The sequence below is a fragment of the Merops nubicus genome, unplaced genomic scaffold (assembly GCF_000691845.1).
Source record: "Merops nubicus isolate BGI_N331 unplaced genomic scaffold, ASM69184v1 scaffold35785, whole genome shotgun sequence".
Lineage (NCBI taxonomy): Eukaryota > Metazoa > Chordata > Aves > Coraciiformes > Meropidae > Merops > Merops nubicus.
Window position 1 is genome coordinate 7,609 of NW_008609536.1, and position 26,714 is coordinate 34,322.

The 26,714-nt window shown below is 46.3% G+C and overlaps 1 protein-coding gene across 1 annotated transcript in view; it reads right to left on the reverse strand.

Moving 5' to 3' along the window:
* The window catches only part of LOC103773262 (lethal(3)malignant brain tumor-like protein 4), a 29,128-nt gene extending 2,735 nt beyond the window's left edge, over window positions 1-26,393 (reverse strand). Inside the window, exons 1-18 of the mRNA XM_008940625.1 lie at window positions 26,332-26,393; window positions 25,694-25,802; window positions 24,217-24,274; window positions 22,680-22,768; window positions 21,306-21,410; window positions 20,564-20,699; window positions 19,992-20,083; window positions 18,868-19,019; window positions 17,198-17,274; window positions 15,724-15,809; window positions 12,612-12,722; window positions 11,370-11,484; window positions 11,159-11,258; window positions 10,158-10,337; window positions 8,223-8,354; window positions 7,767-7,828; window positions 5,243-5,409; window positions 554-616 (exon numbers count right to left, since the gene is read on the reverse strand). Of these exons, the coding sequence (XP_008938873.1) occupies window positions 554-616; window positions 5,243-5,409; window positions 7,767-7,828; window positions 8,223-8,354; window positions 10,158-10,337; window positions 11,159-11,258; window positions 11,370-11,484; window positions 12,612-12,722; window positions 15,724-15,809; window positions 17,198-17,274; window positions 18,868-19,019; window positions 19,992-20,083; window positions 20,564-20,699; window positions 21,306-21,410; window positions 22,680-22,768; window positions 24,217-24,274; window positions 25,694-25,802; window positions 26,332-26,393 (1,896 nt within the window). The remainder of the gene's footprint in view (window positions 1-553; window positions 617-5,242; window positions 5,410-7,766; window positions 7,829-8,222; window positions 8,355-10,157; window positions 10,338-11,158; window positions 11,259-11,369; window positions 11,485-12,611; window positions 12,723-15,723; window positions 15,810-17,197; window positions 17,275-18,867; window positions 19,020-19,991; window positions 20,084-20,563; window positions 20,700-21,305; window positions 21,411-22,679; window positions 22,769-24,216; window positions 24,275-25,693; window positions 25,803-26,331) is intronic.
* Window positions 26,394-26,714: the final 321 nt, after the last annotated feature.

Consider the following 26,714-nt stretch of genomic DNA (forward strand, 5'->3'; position numbering starts at 1 on the left):
TCACCAGGGCAGAGCAGAGGGGGAGGATGACTTCCCTCCACCTGTAGGCCACATTCCTCTTAATGCACCCCAGGATGTCACTGGCCTCCTTGGCTGCCAGAGCACACTGCTGGCTCGTGGTCACCCTGCTGTCAACCAGGACTCCCAGGTCCTTCTCCCCAAACTGCTCTCCAACAGATCAGCCCCCAGCCTGTGCTGATGCACGGGGTTGTTCCTCCCCTGGAAGGGGAAGGAACAGTTCCTGGGAAGCCCTAGGACTGGCAGCCCCACCAGGAGGAGCAGGCATATGTGCTCATCAGAGGGAGCAGACGATCCATCACTGCCCCATTCCAAGAGGACATCTTTAGGGCTGCACAGGAGTCCAAGGCAGGATGTGGAGCATACGCTCGGGGAGATGTAAAGCAGCAGAATGCAATTAGCCACGCTGGAATTCAGCTCCACGCTGAAGCTGCCTCCTAAATGCCACAGGCTCTCTAATGACAAGTGTGCTCATGTCTGTGCTCCAACTCCAGAGCGACAGCTCCAACCCCCCCCTCCAAAACCCCTCACTCACCTCATCCCTGAAAACAGAGGCTTGTTCCTTGCAGCCGGGTAAACGCTGGATGAAGTTTGCAACCTGGGGTGACAGTTGAGAAAAGAGAAACACAGGTGATTAAAATGGGAACACTGAGGGAAAAGGACTTATTCCTGCCTGGATTCTGTAGGCAAGAATCTGTAAAACCTTAATACTTAGAACTCTCCCACTACTGAAGGATACGTATAAAAACCACTACTGGGCTGGTGCTGGGAGTGCTTTCTGGTTCCCTATAATATTTTCCATGTTAGCTCCTGACTATTTATCACTAAAAGTCCAGTTTCTCTACCATTCCAAAGGATCTTTATAAAATACCAACAATATTTTTACAGATTAGAAGCTGTGTGTGGCTGTGCAACTCCAAACCCACCCACGACTTCACTTTCTCTACACTATTGCTGGAAAATAGAATTAAGCAGGGAGAAGGATTGAGCCAGTTCCATGTGATGACATGCCTTTAAGAGACAAGATGAACCAACTGAATGAGCACTGCTGGCTCACCACCACACAGAAGGCAGAGGAGCTGGGAAGGAAAGGAGTCTGGGGGTTGTTTAATCCCTGGTGGGCGCACAGGACTCAGGGAACCAACAGGATGAAACAAGTAAAAGTTAATTTTTCATTCCACATGAGGGAAAACCTTTCTAAGCAGGGAATCTGTTAACATTTGGAATAATCTCCCCGGAGAGATGCAAGCAGCCCTTGGATTACATTATGTAACAGCCAGTAGCACGAGGAGCAGTCCTGAAGCAGTGGAGGATAACTTAATATGTATTGTCTTCTCCAGCTGTAGCTCCCCTGCTTCAGACAAGATTTGTATATCGAGGCGTAATCAGACCAAACATCTCCTGCTAATTGGCTGCTCCCCTGCAGGAACAGCTCTGTTCCATGAGGCACATTTATCTGAGTTAGAGCAGATGTGACATTTCTTCCACCAACACAAACAAACAGTGAGGAGGGGTCACTGTCAAACACGAGCTTCCCTCGAATGCAGGACTGTCAGATGCTCTCCTAAGCCCTGTCACTGCATCTCCAGCTGATCCCACCACTTGAGTGATATTCCTGCTTCCCCCAGCCCCGACCACGCAGGCAGGGAGCTGTCAGAGTGCCCTCGGGTTCTCCTCCACCCTGGCAGGGGCTGATTTTTGGTGAGTGGCTCCGACTGCCGTTGGCTCCGTTACATAATCCCAGAGCAGAGCATCCCTCTCATGTTTTGCCCTTATCTTCTCCTAGCAGTGACAGCTCCATTGCAAAGGGAGCCCCTAAAACCCACTTCTCCATAGGACAGTTGCTCCAAATTTTCTGCTGCACAAGAGTAAACTCTGACTATAAACAAATAAAATATTTTCCTGTTGAATTCACTCACCTTGTGATAATTAGAACACAAATTAAAATCCTTCTGCAGTATCTGGTACCTTCCAGAATTTCAGAGACAGTTGGGCCCCTTAGGGCAAGACAACAAGGGCCCTTTAGTGTCTCTAATATCAAGAGGCTGGCAGAAACCTCTGGGGAATGACCTGAGCTTGCCTTGCTCCTGTGTCCTTCCCTGCACAACTGCTGCTGGCTATTGTCACCTACACCGAGTGACAGGCCTTTGATCTGTCCCAGAAGTCAAGCTACAGACACCCTGTGCCACAGGAGTGGCCTTTTAAACCAGCAGCACTCCTGGGGCTTTCTGGGAAATGGAGAAAAGAGAGGGAAGGAAGATGCAAGTGGAGAATACCTGGACAGGATGGAAACGGGGCAGAGAGGAACTTCATGAAGTTCAACCAGTGTAGGGTCCTGCCCCTGGGGAGGGATAACCCCCTGCACCAGGACAGGGGAGGGGTGACCTGCTGGGAAGCAGCTCCACAGAGAAGGACCTGGGAGTCCTGGGGGACAACCAGTTGTCCAGGAGCGAGCCATGGGCCCTCATGGCCAAGCAGGCCAATGGTCTCCTGGGGTGCATTCAGAAGAGTGTGGCCAGCAGGTTAAGGGAGGGTCTCCTGACCATCTCAGCTGCCCCAGTGAGGCCACCTCTGGAGTACTGGGTCCAGTTCTGGGCTCCCCAGGTCAAGAGAGACAAGGAGCTACTGGAGAGAGTCCAGGGGAGACTCTGGAGATGCTGAGGGGCTGGAGCATCTCTGTGCCAGGACAGGCTGAGAGCCCTGGGGCTGTTCAGCTGGAGAAGACTCAGAGGGGGTCTGATCAATCCTTAATGTGAGCTAAAGATCAGATGGATCAGAGGCTTTTGGAGCCTTCCTGCTGGTAACAAGCACAGTGCTCACAGAGCTGTGTGATGCAAGTGTCCCACACTACAACTGCAAACTGCTAACAGGGCTTGAAACAAGGCTTGCTGTAATTCTGAGAACACCTCAGAAAGTCCAGGCACCCCACAGAGAAGGTGCTGATGCAATCCCAGAGGCATGTACCACACTGAAACCCCACAGTACTGGCAAACCTCTCTGGTGAAGCTGGAATGGAGCCTCACCCTGCACCCCGTTCACACCAGCAGAACTGCCAACCCCCCTGAGCCTATGCAGGGAGGAACTGGGTTTAACTGGGATTTGGTAAGGCACGAGCAACTAGCCCAAGGACAGCCCCCCCCAAAGGTATTAGTATCTGATGCAGGATTAACTCATGACAATACAGCCCCAGCAGGTATTAATGTTCTGTGACTCAATACCCTCCAGGAGCTGTGCTCTGAAAACATGACAGGAAGCTTTCAATAAATAACAAAAGCTGCATTAAAGTAACTACTCTTGTTGACTGATCAGTGCTACCAAGAGTTTCTTAGCTCAAGGGCCCCTAAACTCTGCTGCTGCTGCTCTGCTACTTCAGCTGTTCTCAACCAACAGAGAATTAAAGCAACATTTTTTTTTTCCTTAATGTGGGTTTTATAAAATCAAAACAGTTCCTCAGTCTGAAACCAAAGGAGAATTTCACCCCCCCACTGCTCTTGTTTCAGATCAGCAGAATGGTCTCCTCTGTGCAGCAGGGTTCAAAGCACAAGCCAAAGGCAAATGTTTGCCCTGTAGGAAGATGTTGGGAGCTGGGCTGGACTCACTAACACACCAAGTCCTGCTGCTTTCATCTGCCAGACCTGTGGCTACACTTCCCTGCACACCCTGAACCTGCGAGTGCCTGTACACACACCAGACCAGCTCCTGGGGGAATCTGCAACCAGCAGCATCTGCCAAACCACATCCACCTGACTGAATTCAGGACAAACCCCATAATGACTCTGGCCAGTCCATTGTGGTGCTGTGACTGATCTTTTTCATGTGCCAGTCTCACCCCTATGGGCAGCTGAAACTCCCTGTGTCGATTCCAGCACAGAGCACGGTTGGGGTTTGGAATTGCTCTGTCCAGGGCCTGGTGTTCACACCCTGCACTCCCTGCTTACCTTCATCCATTATCAAACTAGCATCCCAGTTAAATTCACCCAACAGCTGCTTTAAAGGTCAACTGCAAAGGACAGATTTTATTTGGCTTGTATCCTGCCTCTGTTCTTCCATGAACCAGCCTCCGTGTTCCATCCAAAAGAAATTACTGATTTTCATGTCAGAGGATTAACTGCTTCTGCCTTTGTTGATTTTCTAAAAGACCTTTTGGAAAAACCATTGGAAGCTTTCTCAAAAGGATATGAACAGCAAATCTCTCAGAGATAAATTTTTCCTCCTTACTATGAATTTCATTTGAACACATTTTCACTACCAAAATAATAATAATGACAATAATAACACCACCACAACAAAAAAGGACCCTGTTTTAAGACCAGCAACACCAACTGCTCTATCCCCTCCACAACTGCTGTGGTCCCTGTGACACTCCAGTCCCACCAGTCTCTCTGAGACTCCAGCACAAAGAACAAAGCCAAGATTGGATTTATCTAAGAAGCACTTAGGGAAAATGCACTTTCTAGAAGTCTCTGAAGATCCTCCTGAAGAACAGCATCACTTTTTCCTGCTCTGCAGACCACCTACATCCTCACAAGCACAACATTACAGCACATTTCTCTTGGATTAAGCAGCCTGCGATTAAGTGCCAGGATCTAAACTGTCACCACTTCCCCAGTGGAGGTACAAATATTATTTATGCCCAAGGCAACGAGGCAAAAACTAACTACTCAGCACACAAAAGATAAGGGCTTTTTTACACCCCCCCTAATTACAAGAGACATCTCCAGAGCTGGGACTGCAGAGACAGACTCCCAGCAGCACAGCTACTGCTGTCAGAATCCAGGTCAGGCTGTGGGCAGTTTCCTTGCAGGGCAGGGAGAGGCAGGAGGAGCAGGGATGCACAGTGCAGTCTGGAACTGTCTGCAGTGTAAAAGTGAATCAGCAGCAAAGTCGCAGGAGAGGGGGAGGGAGAGCAGAGAGCAAAGGATCTGCTGTCAGAATCATGTTTCAGGCCTGAGGACTGAAAGATCAAGGGGCAAGTAAACAAACAAAAGAAAGGGAGAGAATCTTATTCAGGGGGGAAAAAGCTGTGGATGCCAGAGGGTTAACAGGGATCCTTCCCCTCCCTTATAAAGGGACTTGGGTAGAACTTCTGGCTGAGTCAGCTACAGCATATGCAAAGCAAACAGAAGGAAAGGAGTGAACATAAAGATGTCTCCCAGTTAGCACTCCAGAAGAGGAGGGCTCTGGCATTCCCACCCCCCCAGCAAACAGGGAACAGGTAACTCACCTCTTCCACAGTCCATTTGGCCACGAGTTTGGCTGTGAGGCCCGAGACCTCTGGCAAGATCTTGCAGTACTTGTCCCAGCAGAGATTGAGGTGATGGGCTGGGTCAGAGTCCAGGGAAGGCATGAAGATGGACTGGTGGAGGGACTGCTGGAGATCCACCCCGGGGTCTGGAAAAGGAAATGAGACAGGTCAAGAGAGACAAGGCTTCAAGTGGGAGCAAGGACAATGAAGCAGGAGGAAGGGTCATGCTCTGGAGGGTGAGGAGACAGCCAGGCAGGGCTGCTGCATGGCACACTGAGCTTGCAGGGTGTTCTTCCCACCCCCCGGGAAGGAGAAAGGGAAAAAAAAAAAAGAGATAAGATAAGATTGCCAGGCTGAAGGCTTTAATCCTTAGCTTCTTCCCTGGAAAATGATGTCATGATGCTAACAGAGAAGATGCTTGCAGCGTTTTATTGACAAGGTGGAGGAGTTCTGGTAACAGCATCTTCGGCTGGGAACTACTGGCATGGTTCCAGCTGCCAGCTGTAGCCAGCCTGTGAGGAGCCCTACGTGTGCCAGCCCATGGCCTGGGCTCCCCAGGAGCCTCCCAGGCCAGGAGGGCTGCACGTTACCTCCAGACATAACTCCCTCCTCATGTGTCAAGTGACAGAAGCTCTAAAACCAAGGCAAAAGCCAGGCAGAAATCACCCCTCCCTAATGAGATCACTCCAGCAGTGCAGAGTCATGGTCCTACAGGGACTTGCCTGGTTATACAACAGGAAGCAAAGCAGAGGAGTGAAACGAGATGGGAAACATTCCTCTGCTTTCCAGAGGTTCAGGGGGGCTGGCCCCTCACCCCCCAGCCTGGCAGGCTGTGTGCAGGGGGTGCAGCCTGCCTGGCTCCTTCCCCTGGCAACCACACAACGTTCCCATCCTGTTCCTGCTTCCAGGAGGAAGGCAGGACAGAGGCCACTGGACTCTGCTGGCTCTGCTCACTTGGCACAAACCACCCTCAGCAGGCTGGGGTGTGAGATCTGGGGGGTGTGCCAGCTGCTGTGTGGAAGGTGTAAAGGAAAACAGTATTCTATTACTACCTGTAGTAATTACACTATGTAGTTAGTATGATTTGCCTGCTCCCCAGCAGCTGAAGTGAAAGCAGTGCTGGAGGTAGAGCCTGACTGCTGAAAGGTCCCTCCCCTGTCCCCAGCTGTGTCACCTTACTCACCTCCACCTCCCCAAAGGCTGTGGGACAGCATCACATGCAGGGCTCTACTGCTAGTACTCAGACCAAAGGAGGATTTAAAAAAGCAGAAAGCCTGAGTAAGAACCCACTCAGTTCAGGAGCTGATGCTCCTGGTGATGGTGGGACACAGGGCACTGCTCCTGGGGGGGCTGTCAGCTGGCCTGGCCCCCACCTCCCTGCCACAGGAGGTCCTGTACATGCCCAAGGATTTGGTACTGCTGCTACCACAGACTGTCCCCTCCTCTGCACCAGGCCCAAATCCTTGGGGGTACAGGTCCAAACCATGCTCTAACCAAATTACTTCCCCTTTGAGAAAGAAGCTGGGTTCTAATCATTTAAATGTAGATGGGATGAAAGCTCTGGGTAATCGTGAAACCAGAGGTCAGTGGATTATTGCAGCATTGCCCTCCACTGATTCCCATCACTCCCTTTAAGGTGGATGTGAGGGGAGAGCAGGCAGCATTCCCTGCCAGCTGCAACTGCAGCTCCTAGCTGGCAGACTGCTCTAGCTCTGACTGCAGAAGTCAGCACTAGGTAAAAAATGAGTATTAAAAAAAACCCACCAAGAGAAGCTAGCTACCTGTCCCAGTTTGTGCCTGCTTAGCTATTTCTGATTGGAGACTTATTACCATGTTAAATCCTCCTAAAAGCCTGGTCAGCTCAGTTCTCTGAACTGGCTTTTTATAGTAAATCTGAAAGTTAAGCATATGGTTTGTTAAAGTGATAGCAGAAAGCTGTGTTTAAAACTTAACCTGTCACACACCACAAAAAAAAACACCCAAAAGGCATCACTTTACCATTCAGTCCTTCATTTGCTTTTTCACCCTGAGGAAAACCTTAAAGTCCCCACACAATATTATTCAGATAATGTTTCTGAATAGCCAGAGGGGTCTAAAGAAAGGAGCTGATGAAACTTAAAACTATCTGGCAGGTTTTGAGCAAGTCTCCCTTGACACCTCTGCTGGTTCTGTCAGCAGAACAGTCCCTTAGGAACAAAACCCCCTCACCACGTCAGAAGAGTACACAGTGCCACAAGAGATGGTGAAAACTGTCCTTTCAGTTCATAAATATGAGGCTTTCCTCTGCAAAGTATTAAACTTTCACTTCTAAGTGATTTTACCCTTCCTCCTCACTGTAAAGGAAGACAGACTACCACTCCCATCACCTCCAGCATGTGCTTGCTCTTGACTGCTGAATCAAAGACAAAAAAAGCTGTGAGGTTTTAAATGCTCTTTGTGACTGGGGTGTATTGCACATCTAGGCACACACAGAGAAAAAGAAACAACATAAAATTCAACCAACCTTTCTCATTGGTTTCCTTTTTCCCCAGCTTCAACTTTAGAGAGTCAGGCGAGTCCTGAAGCCTGAAAGCATCAATTACAAAGTATTTCAGAAGACACACAAATTGACATCATTTCTTCTCTACACAGAGATTAATGGGATTTACAGGAACAGAAAACTTTTCCCTCTTAAAATAAGTGACAGCACTGCTCCTTCCCTGAGCCCTCTCACTAAGCTAAGGACTGTGCTATTAAATTCATGGCTAGAACTCAGATTTGAGTTCACTGCAGGAAAGAGAGGGCCCAAAATAATGGGAGGAAGGGAGGAGATTTACCATGTCATTCTAAAACCCTGCACTGCAAATCCCTGATGAAACTGGGCTGTTCTAAGTCATGATTTACACTGAGTTCAGATCTAGCAGCAGCAGCAAGAAGCACAACTGCTAATGCATGAGAATACATCACAAGTCTCAGTTACTTTTTCTTTTTGGCTTTGGGGTCTGCAGAGGAATCCTCTACTCCCCAGCTTCTCTTCCGAGTCTTCTTAGGCTTTTCTGGCAGGCTGTGAATGCTGCTTTCACATGACTTCTCAGTGTCTTGTGCAGATTTTCTGAAGAGACAGATAAATGACAGGAGCTAAGCTGACATCCCCTGTTCCCTTTCCCTGCAGGAGAGCAAAGCTGGCTGCTCCCTGCAAGCAACAACTACCATCTAGTGGCAGCAGGTTTCCACTGCCCACCAAAGTGCTGCTTTAGCCTTCAGCGTGGATTGAGAGAGGTTATGTGACAGAAATCAGCCCTGTGGGCCGAGGCTCTGATCTACAATTAACCCACTGAAGCATGTGTTAGGGTTAAATCAAGAGATTTAAGATTGGGTAATGTTGAAGAGTCTCCACGCCTGAGTTTGCTGCATAAACTGAGCTGCACAGTTGCCCAAAGAAGGACAAGCAGCAGGGTGTCCTCAGATTTGCATATTGAATTCAGACCACCCACTACCAGGAAATTAAATACTTGGAAGAATAGAAATAAATTACAATTCTAGAATGTCATTTATTCTGGGAGGATCCCAAAGCTCCTCAGAGAGCCTGACATCTTGAAAATGTTATAAATCTAAGCAAATAAATGAACTTTAAAATGCATATAAACCTTCATATAGAAACAGAGAATCACAGAACTGTTTTGGTTGGGAGAGACCTTTCAGATCCTGGAGTCCAACCATCCCCCAGCACTGCCAGGTCCCCACTGCCCCGTGTCCCTCACACCACATCTCCACAGCTTGGAAACCCCTCCAGGGGTGGGGACTCCACCACTGCCCTGGGCAGCCTGGCACAGCCCTGGGCAACCCTCCAGGGCAAGAAATTGTTCCTCAGGGACAAGTGAATCCTCCCCTGGGGCAACTTGAGGCCATTTCCTCTTGTCCTGTCCCTTGTTCCTTGGGAGCAGAGCCCGACCCCCCCCTGGCTCCAGGCTCCTGTCAGGAGCTGTGCAGAGCCAGAAGGTCTCCCCTGAGCCTCCTTTGCTCCAGGCTCAGCACCCCCAGCTCCCTCAGCTGCTCCTCCCCACACTTGGGCTCTAGACCCTTCCCCAGCAGCTTCGTTGCCCTTCTCTGGCCATGCTCCAGCCCCTCAAGGTCCTTCCTGGAGTGAGGGGCCCAAGAACCCAGGGTTTGAGGGGTGGCCTCCCCAGTGCTGAGTCGAGGGGGATGACCCTTGCACTGGTCCTGCTGGCCACACTAGTGCTGGTCCAAGCCAGGATGCTGGTGGCCTTCTTGGCCATATATTATCCAACACCAAAGTATTGCTGGAATTTGCCCTAATGAGGCTGGATTCATAGAGACTAAGGGTGGCAATAACAAAAGCCTTCATGTCCAGGTCTGTCCCATGACACATTCAGCTGCCTCCAACAGTCCAAGAACTAACACATGGTTTGCTTCAATGCTACTGAATTACAAGATTTTCATGTAAGAAAAGAAACCATCTGAAGGAGCTCAACTTGTTTATCAAGTGGTACATAAATACTCATTCCTCTTACCCACGTAACGCAGCCAGCTCTGGGGTGGACTGAAGTTACAGTTTAATAGTGCAAAATAACCTCTCTTGACAGTTTTAGGACAGGAAATGAAGGAAAAGAATGTATTTTAAACTGAAACAGCAAGGAAATATTTATGGAGACTGAATGCAATTTCCTTGGTTGGATTGTTACCAGAGCAGCAGGATTAAGGAATCAAGAAACCTATGAAGGCATCTGAGAGTATAAAAGTGCACTGCTCTGTGTTAAGAGTGTCTGGGGCATGGGTCAATATTACAGAGAGATGAACTCAATGCTCTGCTGCTTCTCTACCAGGTCCTGTGGTTTTCAGCCTTGCCAAATGGTTTTTCTCCCCAGTACCTGTCCAGGAAACAGGTTCAGCTCACCTGGATTGTGGAGATTCCTTCTGAGAAGAGACTTCTGCTCCCAGCTGCAGTGGGGGAGGAGTCTCCAGGTTCTTGGCTTTCTGGATGCCATTGCTAGGGGAAGGTTTCTCCCCAGTCAGGCGGTCTGGTAACTGGTTTTCTCTGTTGAGGTTCACATCAGAATATGGGCAGCCAACTAATCTGTGTTAAAGAAAAAGAAGAGAGATGACACTGCATGTTTTCAATCACACAGTCTTACCAGCCATGGGCAGACAGTTCCATCAACAAACCCAGAAAAAGGGAGGCCAGGAACACTCTGGGAGATGTTATTACCCAGTTTTAGGTGCAGGAAAGCAGGGGACTACATGGCAGAAGCAGAAAGAAAAGTCATGCTTTTGAAGAGTCACCTCAGAGGAGAGGCTCTTCCTCTGTAACCTGCTTGTCTGAACAAACTTTCATGAAACAAGAGAGTCCTGCAACTTTCACTCTGAAAAATTCAAAGCCCTTTACAACATTATATCCTACTGGATCTTCTGACCTCCCATCTGAGATTGTTTTCTTGCTCTTCAAAACTGATTAATCAAGAAAAACTTTCCTTTTCCAAGAGTACATAAGAAATCAAATGGTAGAGCAAAAACATGAACTAGCTCTCCTCACTCTTCTACTTTCATAACCTACCCCCAGTCTCTCCTTCTTTAACTGTTTCCTTACATGCTGTTCTTGGGCATATTACTTGAAGAAAAGAAATTCCTCCAGTACTGTTGAAATGCAGAAACTGGATTGCCTTGCAGTTGGAATGATGACACTGGTATACACAGAATTTATGACCAAACAGCACGTTTAGACACAAGAGGGAGCTGCAATTGCAGTTATAACTATTTCCAGACTAAACACCCTGAGAGAATTGCAGTGCAGGTGCTTGTTGCTGCATTATTATTATTATCATCATCATCATCATTATTATTAAGGGGAGGAGTGAGACTCCAGCAGGCAGAACCCTTTCTAAGAGCTCTTATACATACGTATAATGGGCTCCGTAGCGTGGTCCCTTGACGTGGCCGATCCCGTGGCAGCCTGGAGTAGGACAAGTTTGTCCCCCTGTTCCTGTTTGATCAACAGCATCTGGTAGCAAGGAAAATGAAGTTACAACAGCTCTGCCAACTGCTCCCTGCACCTGAAGAGCAGGGTGCATGTAGGAAATGATTCGACGTAACACGACGTCCTTTACTTTACCTAGAGGGACTTGCAAAATGTGTCCAGTCTTTGCACACCAGCCCACTGGGTGGATGTCAGGGCTGTCTGCATCGACCCAGAAATCATAAATATGGTCCCAACCATCAAAATGGATCTAAAAGAAGCACACAGTTGCAGTGAGAGAGACAGTTAAGGACATGACTCAGCTTTTATTTTAACCTCCTCTTTGTTTCACCTCGCTCAGCTTGGGGCAGATTTATTCAATGTTTCAGTCAAGCACAATTGTCCTTTGTGCCCAGTGTAACTATTTGTTTTCCTGACCCCTTCAGCAGTGTTTTACAGAGCAGCCAGATCCTGGTGACCCAGTCAAATCACAGGGTCTGCAAGACAGGACAGACCATGGGGTGTTCCAGCATTGCCCTAATGGCAAAGGCTCAATCAGTGCCAACATAACTGCTCTATTTTATTGTTTTATCCTCTGAGGGGCCCAAAACACCACAAAACCCAACAAGTTTGGTGAAAAGACTAGTAACAGTTAGCTCAAACCTAGGTCAGGTTAACAGGGACTGAGGATCACTGCAGTTTAGAGGCTACTGGATTTCGGCAGCAAAGTTTCAAGCAAACATATGAACTGATAGATATTGGCAAAACTTGACTTTTGGTTGCAACTGCAGCAACGTGACTGAGAATTAAATGGGTAATGGGGAGTGAACTCCACTCCTGCCCACACAATCATCCACTGGGAAGGAGACCTGAGGCTGAGAAGCCTGCACTTTAGCTGGTCTGTACTTAATTTCTCAGCAGCTAAAGCACAACAGATTTTTCTGGCAATATATTTCTGTGAAAAGAATGAGTTAAAATCCATTTATGTAACAAATTCACACTAGCAAATGGAGCCACTTCCCACATGTACCAGGGTTTAACTTGCTTTGGGTTTTCCTTTAAGTATGCTAGGGGAAAAAAAAAACCTGTCAGGTAGCTTCCCACCAGCAGAACATCAACGCTGCCTTCACTCACAGGGATCTCTAAGAGATGGGAAACTATGCTGTCAAATGTTATTTCAAAATAGTCACATTAAACCAGTAGCTAACAATACCAGCCAATTCCATCAGACTTCAACAGGACAAAGCAGCAGAAGCTGTTCCCAGTGGGCAGGCCTGTAGGCTGGATCATCTGCAGGGTGCTGGTTTGCTGCTCCTCGGCCCAAATGGGTATTTTTTCTGTGCTGCCAAACCCATATTCCCCAGCACAAGGGCTCTGCACTTGGGAGCAAGGTCATACCTTAATGTGATGGTCGTCTTTGTCAATTACTGTTGCTACTCTCATCAAGATGGGATTTCTTTTGTCCACAGCCTCTAACTTCATATTAACTTGGAATCCATGAGGAGGACGCTGTAAGAGAGGATTGGAAGCAGAATGCTGAGGAGTCCAGGCATTCAGAGCTAGTCACCTGCTCTGAGTAAGATGTGCTGAAGTTTTCATCTACCATCCAAATGCTTTTGCAGCTCTGACCCCTGATCTCACTCGAGGTTACAATCCAAGTTTCCTAGAGGATTAAGCTGTCTGTCTGTCAGCAGCCCAAAACCACTCCAAAGGAAGTCTGAGCTTTCTCAGAGCAGAGGAGCATATCACAGCCAGGGCAAGAGGCACTTCCCTAACAGGAGAAAGGTCAGATCCAACCACAAGCTCCACTGACACACAGACTCCACAGCCTGACAGCAGAGAAATGATCTGACAAGGACAGCAGCCAGCTCACCACTGTCTCACACCTGGATCTCAGCACCACGTGATGTCTCTCTGCACTACAATATACAAGACAACCTTCTTGGCATCTGATGCTACAGAGCTACCTTCATTAAGCAGGTTACCACCTACATCTTATGATGACAATTACATCTGCTTGCTCACAAGGACTGCTGAGAACTGCTGGCACTCCACAGCAGCTCCAGTCGATGGAGTTTCCCATCTGCAGCTGCCAGCTCACCCTTTCTCTCAAACCTCCATGGTCAAATGACTCTGTAAAAGCTCCAGAATGTCCTTTGAGCTGATGTCTGCCCTTCACAGCACCCACAGATGTACACCTCTGAGTAACAGACAGCGTTTACAATTCCTCCACTTATCTCTAAATGACTGACTGCAAATTCCTCCTGTGACCTCCTCATCTGGAGGTTATGGAGCACTGGATACTCATACAAAACACATCCTTCCTCACTTCTGCACACAAAGGTCAGGATTTTAGCAAGAGATGATAAATTGTGTCTTTGAACAAGATCAGGTTAATGAAAAGATGATTATAATCACTCTTCCCTCGTGATCTTCCTCACCCTTCCTACTGTTAGTAGCTGGAGGTGGGGAAGGAGGGACACTTCTCAGCTCAGGGGACTCCCAGGTTTCTCTTTGGTCTTTTCACCTGTCTGCAGACACTTACCCACAGCCTTTCAGCCACACAACACACCAGAAGCCAGACAATCTAAATTGCTTTTAGTTTTAAGAGCATCTTATTGAACCAGCCAACCTTGTCTGTCGTGAGGAAGGAGCCGGAGTGCTACAGAACAAACTCCTGCCCAGAAGATGAGCTGGGTTCTTTGTTTAAGTCTTGCTGCCCTTTTTGGCAATGGCCTGTGAATATTTTGAGTTGACAGCCCAAGACAATGGGCTGAAACAGTGATGCTGACAACCATGATGCCTCCTTCTGTGGTGCTGGGTGGAGGAGAAGGCAGAAATCCAGGCACAAGATCTGCTGTTTGGGCTGAGGATTGGTGTCTCCAGGCTACATAACAGAGCTCTTGGAAACTGTTAAAAACTAATTCAGTGAGAAATGTCTGTTCTGGCTCTCAACCCATATTTTTATGTACTGATTTCCTGTAATTGCTAGCTGGAATAATAATAATAATACTAGAAAAAAAAAAAAAGGGGAAAAAAAGGAAAAATCAATAACTCTGCCATGTATTTGCACTTCAGACCAGCCAAGCCAGAAAAATAACAAGGTTTGATCTTGAAAGGGTTCTATTAACTGTTGATAGATCAAATGCCTTTTTTTCTGTCTCATTTTCAAACACAGTCTGGGATGCTACTTAATATTCTGGAGTTTTGTGAGAGCCAGAATTGGCCCTTGTGCCATATACCTGAAGGAGCAAAGCAATGGCTGCAGAGATGTAGGTAAAAGGGGCAAAGAGTCAGCCAAGGCTGTTACATTCCCCTTTGGGAAGACTATTTACTTGGAAAGAATCCAAACCATGGAGTTCTCACTATGGAAAAAGCTCCCTGTCCTGAGCAAAGCCCTGCAATCTTTGGGGGACATTTCTCAACACATTTTCTATTCTGAAACTCTGAGGACAGAAAGCCATAACAAGAGGTTACTGAGGACTTCAGACTGGGATTTTCAAGTAGATGGTGCTACATCTCCTATTTTTATCAATAAGAGTTTTATTATCTTTCCAAAATATCTGTCTCCACAAAACTACTTCTGTTGTTCCTTTATGGTGTAGAAGATCAACTGCTGCATTCTTTTGCTCTTGTATTCTGAAGGTTCCTGTTTTCCAGCACTGCTGGGATTTTAGGAGGATGGCTGAGAAAAAGGCTGAGCCTACACTGGGGGCAACAAATGTGTCCTACTGACAAGCTTCACTCATGATCCTGCCTGCCCAGCTCTGGAAAACCTTAATCCAAGGGATGTTGTGGAGTTGAACCGTGCTGCAGATAACTCCAGCTGTGGCCTTACAGTTCTCTGAAGAGGCAAAACCATTCCCTGACACCCACCTTGTAACCTACAACAACTTCACGTGGACACCCTCTGAAATCCAGCAATTATCAAACTTGTCAGGCTGGAGTCTGACCTTCCTTATCTGAGGCCTCCCTGATAGCTCTTCCTCCTCAATCTCAAAGAGCTTACCACCAAAACACACAGGAGGGCAGCAGGGATTAACCTGCAGTGCTAACTTCATCAAAAGGAATCAAGGCAGGTGTCATGATGGCACAGAGAAGTTTTTAAAGATATTGCAAAGTTTAGCAAGGTGAGCCAGCAGTGTGGAAGAAACCACTCATGAAAAAAAATCCAACTTTAAAGTATGTTTTGGGTTTTTTTCTTAAAATGAAGTTATTGAGGTTTGTTTCTGCTCACAGTGAGCTTCCAGATAAATGCACTGAACTCCAACATAAATCCAAGACAGCTTTTCATGGCTATTTTTTTAAAAAAAAACCCCAACCTTGTAGTCTGCTCTGTGCTCTGTTTTAGCAGCAGTCAGAGATGATCTTAAAGTAAAAAAACCCAGTTTCCCCCTCTTGGCACAGACCCAGTGAACAACTATCCAGTAAAGCACCTAGCAAGAAAGGGCAGATAGAAGCAGTTCCCCCCCACCCTCCTGACCTAGGACAATCAAAGAGATTCACCAACCAGTTTGAATGCTCTTGCTGGGGCTGCCTGGGAATTAGTTTCCTTCAAATATTTCCCCCATGAGAAGTCACTGGAATCCTTGTAGCCTGAAAAACCAGAGAATTACCATTTCAGTAAGAAACCCCCACATTTATTGTCTCAACCATGAGCAGAGCAGCTATGTAACATGTGGCTGTTAGGGTGGCTTAGCACAGACAGTGGATGGTGCTGAGAAGTGGTCTGGTTATTCACACACACACTTACAGCACACTGCAAGTTCCCCCAGTTTCTACACAGGGCTTTGACCCTGACCTGAAAAACCTGAAAAGTTCATTTCTGTGCAGCCTGATCCATGTTTATTCTCTAGAGAAAGCTGCCAATTACAAGGTTTCTGTGATATGCAATGGCATCACTAAACTGACTCCCTGTTTAATTAACTATTCTATGTGTGAGTGCCTGCAGGATTGTAGGAACTTCTCATCTCCTGCTACCTACTCACCCATAGCTGAGCAAAACCAGCAGTTTGGAGCTAAAAGGCTCCATCACTGTTACTATAATCTCAGACACCTACATGAGTGTGCTACTCTAACAACAATGGGATGTCTCTCCCTGGCAGCTACATTTAAGAAACTACTCTACTTTTTTTCCCCTTTCTCTTTCAGCATTTTTTTTAGCCTCAGTATTGTTTCCTTCTGGCAGGAGGGAGCAATGACTGAATGCACAGGACAGTCTGCACGCCCACCTCTCAGCAGAGCACTCAGAACTGATGGCAGGGGACACAGGATCCGTGCTATGAGCAGGGGAGCTGCTTGCCACAGCCTTGTTGCACGTTCCAGGAGCAGGAACAGAGGCAGTGTTGCTGAAGAGTGAGTGTTTACAACCCCTTCAGCACCTCCAGCAAAGGCACAGAGACTAATTCCTCCAGTGCAGAGGGATCTTGTAGTGCCACCTACTCTGCTAACCTTGATACGCAGTAATTACAAAAACTCTTGCTCTGGGGCTGTTGATCTAACAAACAGCAGACATAATTTTAAAGATTTTTGTTATTTTGAAGGTGAACAAGCACCTCCAAGGCCTGAAAACAACACTGATTTTCCTGTAGGTTCTGTGGGTTTTTAATATGCCCATGTTCTCTTCATTTACTGAATTTAAACTCTGCAGAACGAGATGTGGCTTCAGTTACTCCTTCATTCCCAGAGATTTCATCTTACCTATGAGATCACAATTCCACTTTCTTCCAGCTCACCTTAAAGGAAATGCTGCAAATACTTCAGAGTTCTTTCCCTTCTGAAATCCAATTCAATTACAAGCTACCAGACTCTGTTGCATTTTTTGAAAGAGCCGTGAAACCAAGATGAGATGCAGTGGCAAAAAGCATGAACAATAGTATTGTTCAGTTAGTAAAATACTGTATGGAACCTCTAACTTGCCAATATGCAATTCTGTGGAAGCTAAAGCTCACAGGTTTTTGACATAAGTCTCACTTTCAACATACCAGGTGGTATTGTCAGTAGGGTTCCAGTTTCTTGGCAGTAGCCGACAGGACGGATATATGGGCTGCTGGCTTCACACCTGAACCAAAGAGGGAAAGTTGGCACCAGTCAATTTGGAAGCAAAAAGAAGAGCAGAATTTCAAATGCTGTCTGAAATGCCTTTGCTGGGTTAGCAGATGCTTTCAGTGGGTGTGATCGTGGTGTAACAGACAAGCATTACCTCCTCAGAATTTATAATGCCAAGTTTTCAAGGCATTCAAGCTGCCCTAAAAGGTTGAGAAATACAAAGAATGGCTGGTGCTTTCATAAAAAACACCAACAAAAAGCCCTGCCCACATGCACTGTACCAACCACACTTCAGCCTGGATGTAGATTATCCAATCTAAAATGCAAAGGAAGCAAAGAAACAAAACCCAAACCCCTATCCCTAAGGGAAACATCATGACTGTGGAAGAAGGGGAATTATTGTTAAGGTCTTTGCCAAGAACTGCACATTACCCATTCATCCCAGTTGAAACCTAGTGGTAGTTTGCCTGGTTCCCAATTCTATTGCATGTTTAGATCATCTGAGCTCCCAAAGGAGGTAACAGGCCAATTTGAGACAGCCCCTCTTGTCACATCTGCTCTGAGGAAGGGACCAAAGTAGTCTTTCAGATCTAGGAAAAAAATTGTGTGTTTGCAGCCAAGCTGTACTTTGGAGCTTTGTTTACTTGTGTTTCCTATTAAAAGTTTCAAGCTCTAAACAAAACATGTCATGGAAACAAAGCTTCACAGGCTACAATGGTGAAGGAACAAGATCTGAAGGCCTGTAGGTGGCAACACCAGCATTACAAAGCTCTGCATTTATGGCAAAGCCAGAATTTATGGCAAAGAAAGAAAAGACCAATTTGCCACCAAACAGGTGCCTACTCTGAAAAAACACCCAAACAAACAGAAGCAGCTGGGGGAGAGCACAGAGAACACTGAATCACAGCTACCTTGACAAGCATGTCTTGCTTCCACAAACAAATTGAAAGAAAGCTGTTCCATTCGTGTAGGTTGGAAACCACAGGCCAAAAAGAGAAAATGTCTCCTTGACTAACATTCCATCTGGCCCCAGGTGGGATCAAGGTTCTCAGATGTTGAACAACCACAGTGCAGGTGAGGACTAAAAAGCCTAAATGTTGCCAATCATTTTTATTTTCCCAGGGCCTTAGCCCAACTCTGCTGAGGCAAATGGAAAAGATTTTCACTGGCTTCAGCTCTGCCTGCTTCCAAAACCCACACCAACACCCACTGCTAGTCCTGGGGGAGAGGATGTCCCTGATTCCAGGTGGTGTCACCAGTGGGGCTCACGTATCCCTCAGCTCTGCCAGAGGGATGGATAATGGAACATTCCCTGACCTGACCCAAGTCAGCCAGCTGCATCACCTCCAACAGTTCTTATCTCTCACACTCCTTGGGCAGCTCAAACTAACCCCACTGGTTCAGCACTGAGCCAGCTGACAGCAGGGGAAGCCACTGAGCAACCAGCACACCGTAAAAACTCAAAGTCCTTATTCAGCTGCTTGAAAACAGATTTAAGACCCCAACTTTAGTGACTACAGTTTAAATATCAGCTATTACCCTCAGGGAAGAGTGAAATAAACCCCAGGCTGCCTGCAGGTGCCTGTGAGAAGCAGGCTCTCTTTACCAGTAGTCGTAGGCCTCGTCCCAGCGGTCGAAGTGGATGAGCAGGCGGCTCTCCAGCACGTCCGCCACCGTCGCCACGCACATCAGCGAAGGGTTCTTCCTGTCCACAGCCTCCAGCTTCATCCCCACACGAAAACCAGAGGGTGTGACAGGCTGAGGAGCAGGACATCAGGAAAGGGAAATCAGCCACGGCCTAAGCCAGCCCATTTAAACGACCTTTATAAACTCGTTTGTTGCGTACTTGTACTCATCTGCTGCATCCACTTGCAAGCCCAAAACCCAGAGAGCAAAGCATGCTTTAGTTGCTAGCAAGAGGTGTACAGAGAAGGTTTCCATGTGATCTGGCAATGATTGTTACTATTTCTAAACAGAATCTCCAGGTACACAGCAGCAGCACAGACCCACATGCCTTGCAGTGATGTGTGTTGGCTGGGGATAGGTGTGAATGCTGCAGGTCCTGCCTGATCGGTGTAAAAGTTAAGAGAGTCTCCAAGGAAAGCAGGTGACTCGGTCAGAAGCAGAGCAGAGCTGCTTAGCTGGGCCCTGATCCTACTGAAGTCAGTGCTCTGTCCATCTGCAGCATCAAATCCACCAGAGCAGGGACTTTGTGTCATCTGGCTGACACGAAATGGGAGGGAGTGTTACACAGGAACTGAGGCTAACAACCAAAAAGAAACCAGCAGTGGGTGAAGGATGAAAAATGCTCAAGATCCACAGCCTCGTAATGAATCCCATGGTGTACATGAGTATGCTGCTGGAAACCAGAAATTATTTTGGAAATGATTAAATTAGAGGAAAGTGACACAAATATCTGGACTGTAGGGACACAGCAAAACAGACCGTTGTAATACATTTAATAAATGGTAGAATAAATCATTTCCTGCAGTGTTAAGGAGGAAGGGAAATACAAATTCTCTCTTTGGAAAGTCAGTGACTGGGGGAAGGAAGAAAAATTGTACTAGTTTCCCATCTTAAACATAAATCACAGCAGGAAATAGCTTGCATCTGATTGCACCACGGTTGTACCTCTGAGAGGAGCATATTAAAAACATGTAAATATTCTGGTCAAAGCTCACTTAGCATCAGACCTATTGGAAACATCTCGTATTCAATATCACCACTTACAGAGCTGAAGGTCTTAAAAAGGCTTTTTGGAGCAGCATGAGCTTTGCAATTCTTCAAATAGGAAGTCCAATTAAATTCTGACGACTTGAAACCTAGAAAGACAGATAAAAAGATTGTCTCACACAGCCCCGTTACATTCAGATTGGTTTTTCAGAAATGGAAATTACCTGGGAAGAATATGAACTTTGCATGGTAACCACCCTTCCACAATCTTCAGGGGTTATGCATTTCAGCTACAACATCTCTCTCTTTTTCAGTATAAAGTCCAATCATTAATCTCAACCTTCAAACGTTCCTAGGAAATTGGATGCAGGGAAGAAGCAAGCCCCCAAAGCCCCCTTGCTTTACATCCTCATCCAAGAAAGAGTTTCTGCTTTGACTGACATCAGTCTCAGTCTTTGGCAATATCAAAAGGAAGCTGGTTTGTTCTTTTGGGATTCCCTTTGAAGTCATTTGAGATTGAGTTCCACAATGCAATCACCATCCCAACAAAACACGCCCAGCCAGGACAACCAGTTCTTAGTAGAACTGATGGTTTCTTGTACACCATTCTATTTTTTCTCTTTCCATACCTTTAGGAGGGAGCAGCTTGTGACTGGTTTTTTCACACCAGCCAACAGGACGGATGTCTGAGGAATCAGCATTCACCCAGAAGTCATAGCAGTCTGGGTACCCATCGAAGTGTAACCGCATTCTGTACCCTTGTACCTGGAAGCAGGGGAGCTCTGATTATCACAAAGGCTCATAAAGAAGGGACAGAAAAACACTAATCACTCTTCTGCATTTGGATGTGCAGATAAATGTAAACTTAACATCTCATTTATTTCTCAAAAGTGTAGTTTTTCATCATTTATGGCTCCTAGTTTCTATGCTCCTCTTCCCTCACTTCAGCTGACAATAAAACTGCTCAGTGTAACTTCACTGGCCCCTTACCCCATATTCATGGACAAGTTCCTGTGCACCAGTATCTGGAGCACAACTGAACATTTCTGTCTGTACCAGATCAACACAGATCTCACAGAACTGAAGAAGCATAAATGCATTTCAACCTGCTTATATATACACCAAGAATTAAGGCTTCACTGCACTATCCATTGCAAACAATTACTCATTTCACTGCTGTGGGTTACAACTGCAAACATCTGACTGGAGGATTTCAGGTATAGATCCTTAACCACTACTCCTCCAGGGTCACCTTGAACTCCTCCTAACCACTCACTAAATTAAAGCACTATTATGTTTCTACTTTTTATTGAAATACAATCCTTAATGTCACATAGGACTTTTGGAATCAAGGATAGGAAGAGCAAATACCTCAGCCACTGTGAGAACACAGAATCGAGAGGGGTGTTCTGGATCCAGTCCTTCCAATTTCATTCCAACTTTAAATCCATTTCGGCCTTGTGGGAATGACTGATACTGGGAGGGGGAAGAAGGAGGAAACATTTGGTTTTAATTCCTAAAGATAAAAATCTATCGCAGAGCAGTCATCAGAGGCACTCAAGGCTTCAAAATTTCAACTCTGAAAGTAAAATTCTCTCACTAAATGATTGCTGCTTTAACAGACAGGCACAGAAATCAATAATGGCATGATGACTGCACTTCAGATTTACTTGTTATTTTAATTAATCTCTCAGAAACACTGAGCCATGAGCCTGCTGCCATTAGTGATGAACAAATCTTTCAGCAGATAGAGAAATGAGCTGTAGTCAAACAAAAGAACCCCCTCCACAGCCCCATGCAGGAGGGCTGGCAGAGACAAAGCCAAAATCCCTCTGCCTGGGTGACCCAAGGTCGGCAGTCCAGGCTGCCCCAGAAGGTAACTTCTCACCTTCCAACAGTAAAAAGGGCAAGGGGTGTTTGACCTGGAGCCCATTTACAGAGTCATCCCAGAAAACAGTTGTGCTTCTCATTTATTTGCAGTCTTAATCCTAATTAAACATTTGCAGTATAGTGGAGACTTAAATCTGACCTGGAGTGCAACAGCTCATTGCATCCCCTGCAGGTACCTCACTGTCCTCCTCACCTGACTCCAGAAGGAGCCAACAGCCCTTGGCTTTGAAGAGCTCACTGGGAGCTGAACTTCTAACGTGGGTTGGTGCACTGGGGTGGAGGAGCAGCTTCACCAAGGCTAAGCTCACCCCCTCCCACCTTCAGTGCATCAGACCACGAATGAACACACTACTTCCACCCTCCTTGTAACAAACAGTCAGTTCTCACTGAGAGATGTTCACAGCCTTGCAGTTGTCTACAGAAGAAGCCTGGAAGAGGTGTTGTACAACCACAGACGAAGCACAGGACATATGAAAGACATCAAGCTGTCCCTCTCCAGTGCTGCCTGGAGTCTGCCCAACAGCCCATTCATCCAGAGCTACCCACAGCAGACCAGAACACTCATTGTTTATTTCTGAGAGGGATTCAACCAGCATTTTTTACACCCTGATTTGGGATGAGACTCCCCTGGCTGATGCTTCTTTCCACAGGGCTTCAGGGCTAGAAACAAACGTGGGAGTTTTGCTGCCTGCTCACACTGAAACAACTCCTGAATGTAACTGGCTTGAGGGTGGTGTCCAATCCCACCTCCCCCAGGTCAGTAATTCTGTGATGGAGCGATTCTAATACTCCACCAAGTAATCCTGTGATGTTGCCTGAGAAAAACAGAGCAAGAGAGTTGAGAAAACTGCCAACCTCTCTGAAGAGTTTGAGGGGAGCAGCTGGCATCCGTTCTGCTTCTAAGTAGGAAGCCCAGTTCCATACCTTCTTTTTTCCAGGAGCAACTAAGCAATCAAAAACAAAGAGGAAAAATGAATGTTTCTCTGAGATGCTTCCTGCTCTGCCCTCTCTTCTCCTTCTCCCCCCATGTACACACCAACGCTGTCTTGCTGGCACACCCCAAAGGCAGCAGTGTAACCCAGCCTTGGAGGACAGGGACCAGTTCCAGCAGGAGGAAAAACGTGCTCATTTCTCATTGAAAAAAAATGCATTATATTGCAGGTCAAAGGAATTGTGGCACCCGGGTTGCTGGCAAGCTGCCCGTGGGAAGTTGCCACTGTAAAGTTTGAACAAGATATAATAACTTCAAATTGTGGAAAATAATTCCTTCTCCTGATGTTTCACAGAGGAATAAGGGGTTAGATATAAACTAAAAGGCATTTAATTGCAGAAATAAACTTAAAACATAAATTAAAAACCAAATGAATTGTTATTCAATTCAAAACATTTTTTATATATATCATAGAATCAAAGAATGGTTCGGATTGGAAGGGACCAGAAAGATCACCCAGTTCCAACCCCCTTGCCATGGGCAGGGACACCTCCCACTAGACCAGGTTGCTCAAAGCCCCATCCAACCTGGCCTTGAACAGCTCCAGGGATGGAGCATCCACAGCTTCCCTGGGCAACCTGGGCCAGGGTCTCACCACCCTCAGAGTGAAGAACCTCTTCCTAATTTTTGATCTAAAGCTCCCCTCTTCCAGTCTGAAGTCATCACCCCTCAGCTAATCACTGGCAGCCCTTGTAAAAAGTCCCTCCCCAGCTTTCTTTTAGGCCCCCTTCAGATACTGGAAGGCCACCAGAAGACCTCCCTGGGTCATATTCTCCAGGCTGAACAACCCCAACTCTCTCAGCCTGGGGTTCCATCCCTTGCATCACCTTCATGCCCTCCTCTGGACCCACTCCAACAGGTCCTACACATACACATATATTTATGAACAGCTAATATCACAATGCCTCTACTAGAGAGGCAGTTACCAGTACAGAGATGATGAAAACAATCTGGGGAGGTGCCTGGGTTCATTCTAGTAGGACCATAGTCATACACATAGAAAATTACTTTACACAGGCTAACTCCTTTGAAGCATATAATAAACTTAACCCATAGTCTATAATCAATCACACGTTGAGTACAAGTTATATTTCCTTTAGCATTTGTAGGCTGTGGCTACGAAGCTCTCCAAAGCCAATGGAAAAAAGATTCTTATTGTCTTCAGTGAGCTTTGGTCTCCTAGATCCTCAGCACTGTGCCCATCACACGGGCAGAGCCGCTGGATTCTCACCAATACATTTCTGACTGACAGTGGTAAGAGGGTTATGTACCTAATAAGCTACTCTGAATGTGAAATGAGCTCTACTGTCCTTTCCTCTTCTGTTTACTATTATTCATTTTATAGTAGCTAGTAAAAAAATCTATAAACATTAAAGAAAAGAGACTCTGAGCTTAGCTCACCTTGTTTTATTGGTTTAGTGTTTCTGCGGCTTTTCTTATTATTTGATTTATTCTTCTCCTAGACACAGATATGTTAAAAAAAAGTTTAGCAATATTGATTTTTCCTCCCTCTGATCATCTCACAATGCAGGTACAATAAGGATGTCACATGTAACTAACAGACTACCAGTTAGCATTATTTCCTTTTCAATAACGCTGTAAGAACATCAGTAGGGTATTTTACATATATAACTTTGATCCTGCAGTATCCAAAAGTACTTTACAAATTATTTAATATGTGCTACTGAAGTTCATTCAAATCTGGCTCCTGAAGAGCAGCACAGCCCCCAATCTCCATTACAGGACACAGGATTTGCTTTCTGCAATGCAGGATTCACTGCTCACGTGAGCAGCCTCACTGGAAAGCTCCAGTTTCCTTTTCCCTTCAGAGGTTCTTATGTCCATCTATGCCAGGGAATAGATACAGAAAAAAAAAATCATTTATGAAGCCCTGAAGAAAGCAGAAGCTTCAAGTAACTCCTGTCATAGATGAACACCCCCGAAAACAGGGTTTCCCTGTGTGACACTTGGAGCCAGATTGCCATTCACGTTTCTTCTACGTGGTTTTCAAACTCATGTTTAATTCACCCAGGGTTGTCAATTCTCAAAGCAAACCAAAAAGGGCAAAATCTGAAATGCAAAGCTGCCTGCCCAACATGGCCCAGCAGAGATGGGGGGGCAGTTTCAAATGAGGAGAAAGGGGAAGAGGCAGAATGCAAGTACCTCTGAGAGCATCCAGCCCTGAAAACATCTCACACTCATCACAGGGAAAAGGTGAGCAACAAGATGAACTAAAGTGTTTGTGAGATCTGAAGTTGCAGCTTGCATTACCAACCAACACCCACCCCAGTGTCTCTGCATTACAAAAGCACCTGCAATATGTGAATATAAACACAATGGTTCAGGCCTGAGATGCTGGCACATGGCAGCAGAGTGCAGCTGGCACAAAGAAAGGTCCCTAAAGGAGTAAGATGTGAAGAAAGGATCAGGGCAGGCCAGGGGTATTTCTATTCATCCACCCCTAGTACAGGTTCTAGCAGTGTAGTGAGTGTATATGCAAGTATCCAATAAAAAGCAATCAAACTCTGCAGTCTGATGCTGTTGATATCACATCATAATCCTTGACTGGAGTTAAAGCATTTTTGGAGACATGTTTTTATGACTGTGACATGCACTTGGTGCACAGGGCTGTAACTACACCTACAAAGTTACAGCCTGAAATCTTGGCTTTGACTTCACTTGAGCTATTTGCCCTCGTGATGCCTCAGACTTCAGAAGAGATATTCTCATAACTGATGGACATCAGGACCAGCCCCAGACCACTCTCATGGGGACAGAATCTCCCTCAGCTCTGTCACTGTGCAGTGACATCCGAGACCCAGGATGGTCCCTGCTCATCACAGTTCTCTTTGAAGAAAATACTGTCAACCTCATTTACCTCATCCTCATCTGCGTTTTCCCCATCATCCTCAGACTCCAGAAGCAGCTTCCTCTTCCTTCTGAGACGTTTGACAGGTCTGTCAGCCTCATTCACCTGACAGGCACTGCTGGAATTAAGATTTCTAATATTTCCCCTGTTTCTGCAATCATCTGGAAAGCCTCTGGTATCACTAAACATCCAAAATTGAAAACAAAATCATATTAAAAGTGCAGCAATAGTCCTGCGGTATTCCCAGTGTCTCTGCACCTCTTTGGAAGAATGAGGATGCCTGGGCTGAGAACCTGAAGAAGTGAACTGTGTCTGCAGGGTTTCCCAGATACCTTTAAAATCACTCCAGAGTGCTAGCACAGCTCTCACCACTGGAGCAGCTCAAGAGTGTTTTCCATTTTGCCTTATTACAGGTCTAGAGGAAGAAAAGACACCATCCTTACCTGTAGGATGGGGAACCGAGGCGTTTCCTCTGGCTGGGGAAGAGAAAGGAGGCTGGAGTCCTGGAGAGGGGACTCCCCCCAGCCTGGCCACACTAACACTTGCTCTGAGGTTTTCATTCTACTCTCAGCAACACTTTTCCCTACCACAATGTTCTCTTTCAACGTTTTCAAGCACAGAACAGGAAGAATCTGGGGGTTCTTTACCTGTCCCGGCGCTGCTGGGAGCCTGTCTGAGTGCCAAACTTTCCATTCTCAAAGCAATCCATTTGCTCAGAGGTTTGGAAATTGTAGCAGGGCACGTCTTCTCTGGGAACTGCAGAAGCAAAGAAGAAGATAATTATTAAATTAAAACGTTAAAACACCTTTCAGGCAATTAGTTTGGTCAAAGTCCTTTACAAACTTTCATTAAGTGACTCCCAGTATCCCATTGTGAGGGAAGTCATCATTATCTCTGTGCTAGCACACAAGAAGAGTGTACCACCTCATTAAAGAAAACCCCTTTTATCTGTAATATTTTAATTTTGGAGAAAACTTTCTCCTTGTCAAAGTGATAAAGGAGGATATAATCTCAAGGCTATAACCAGGAC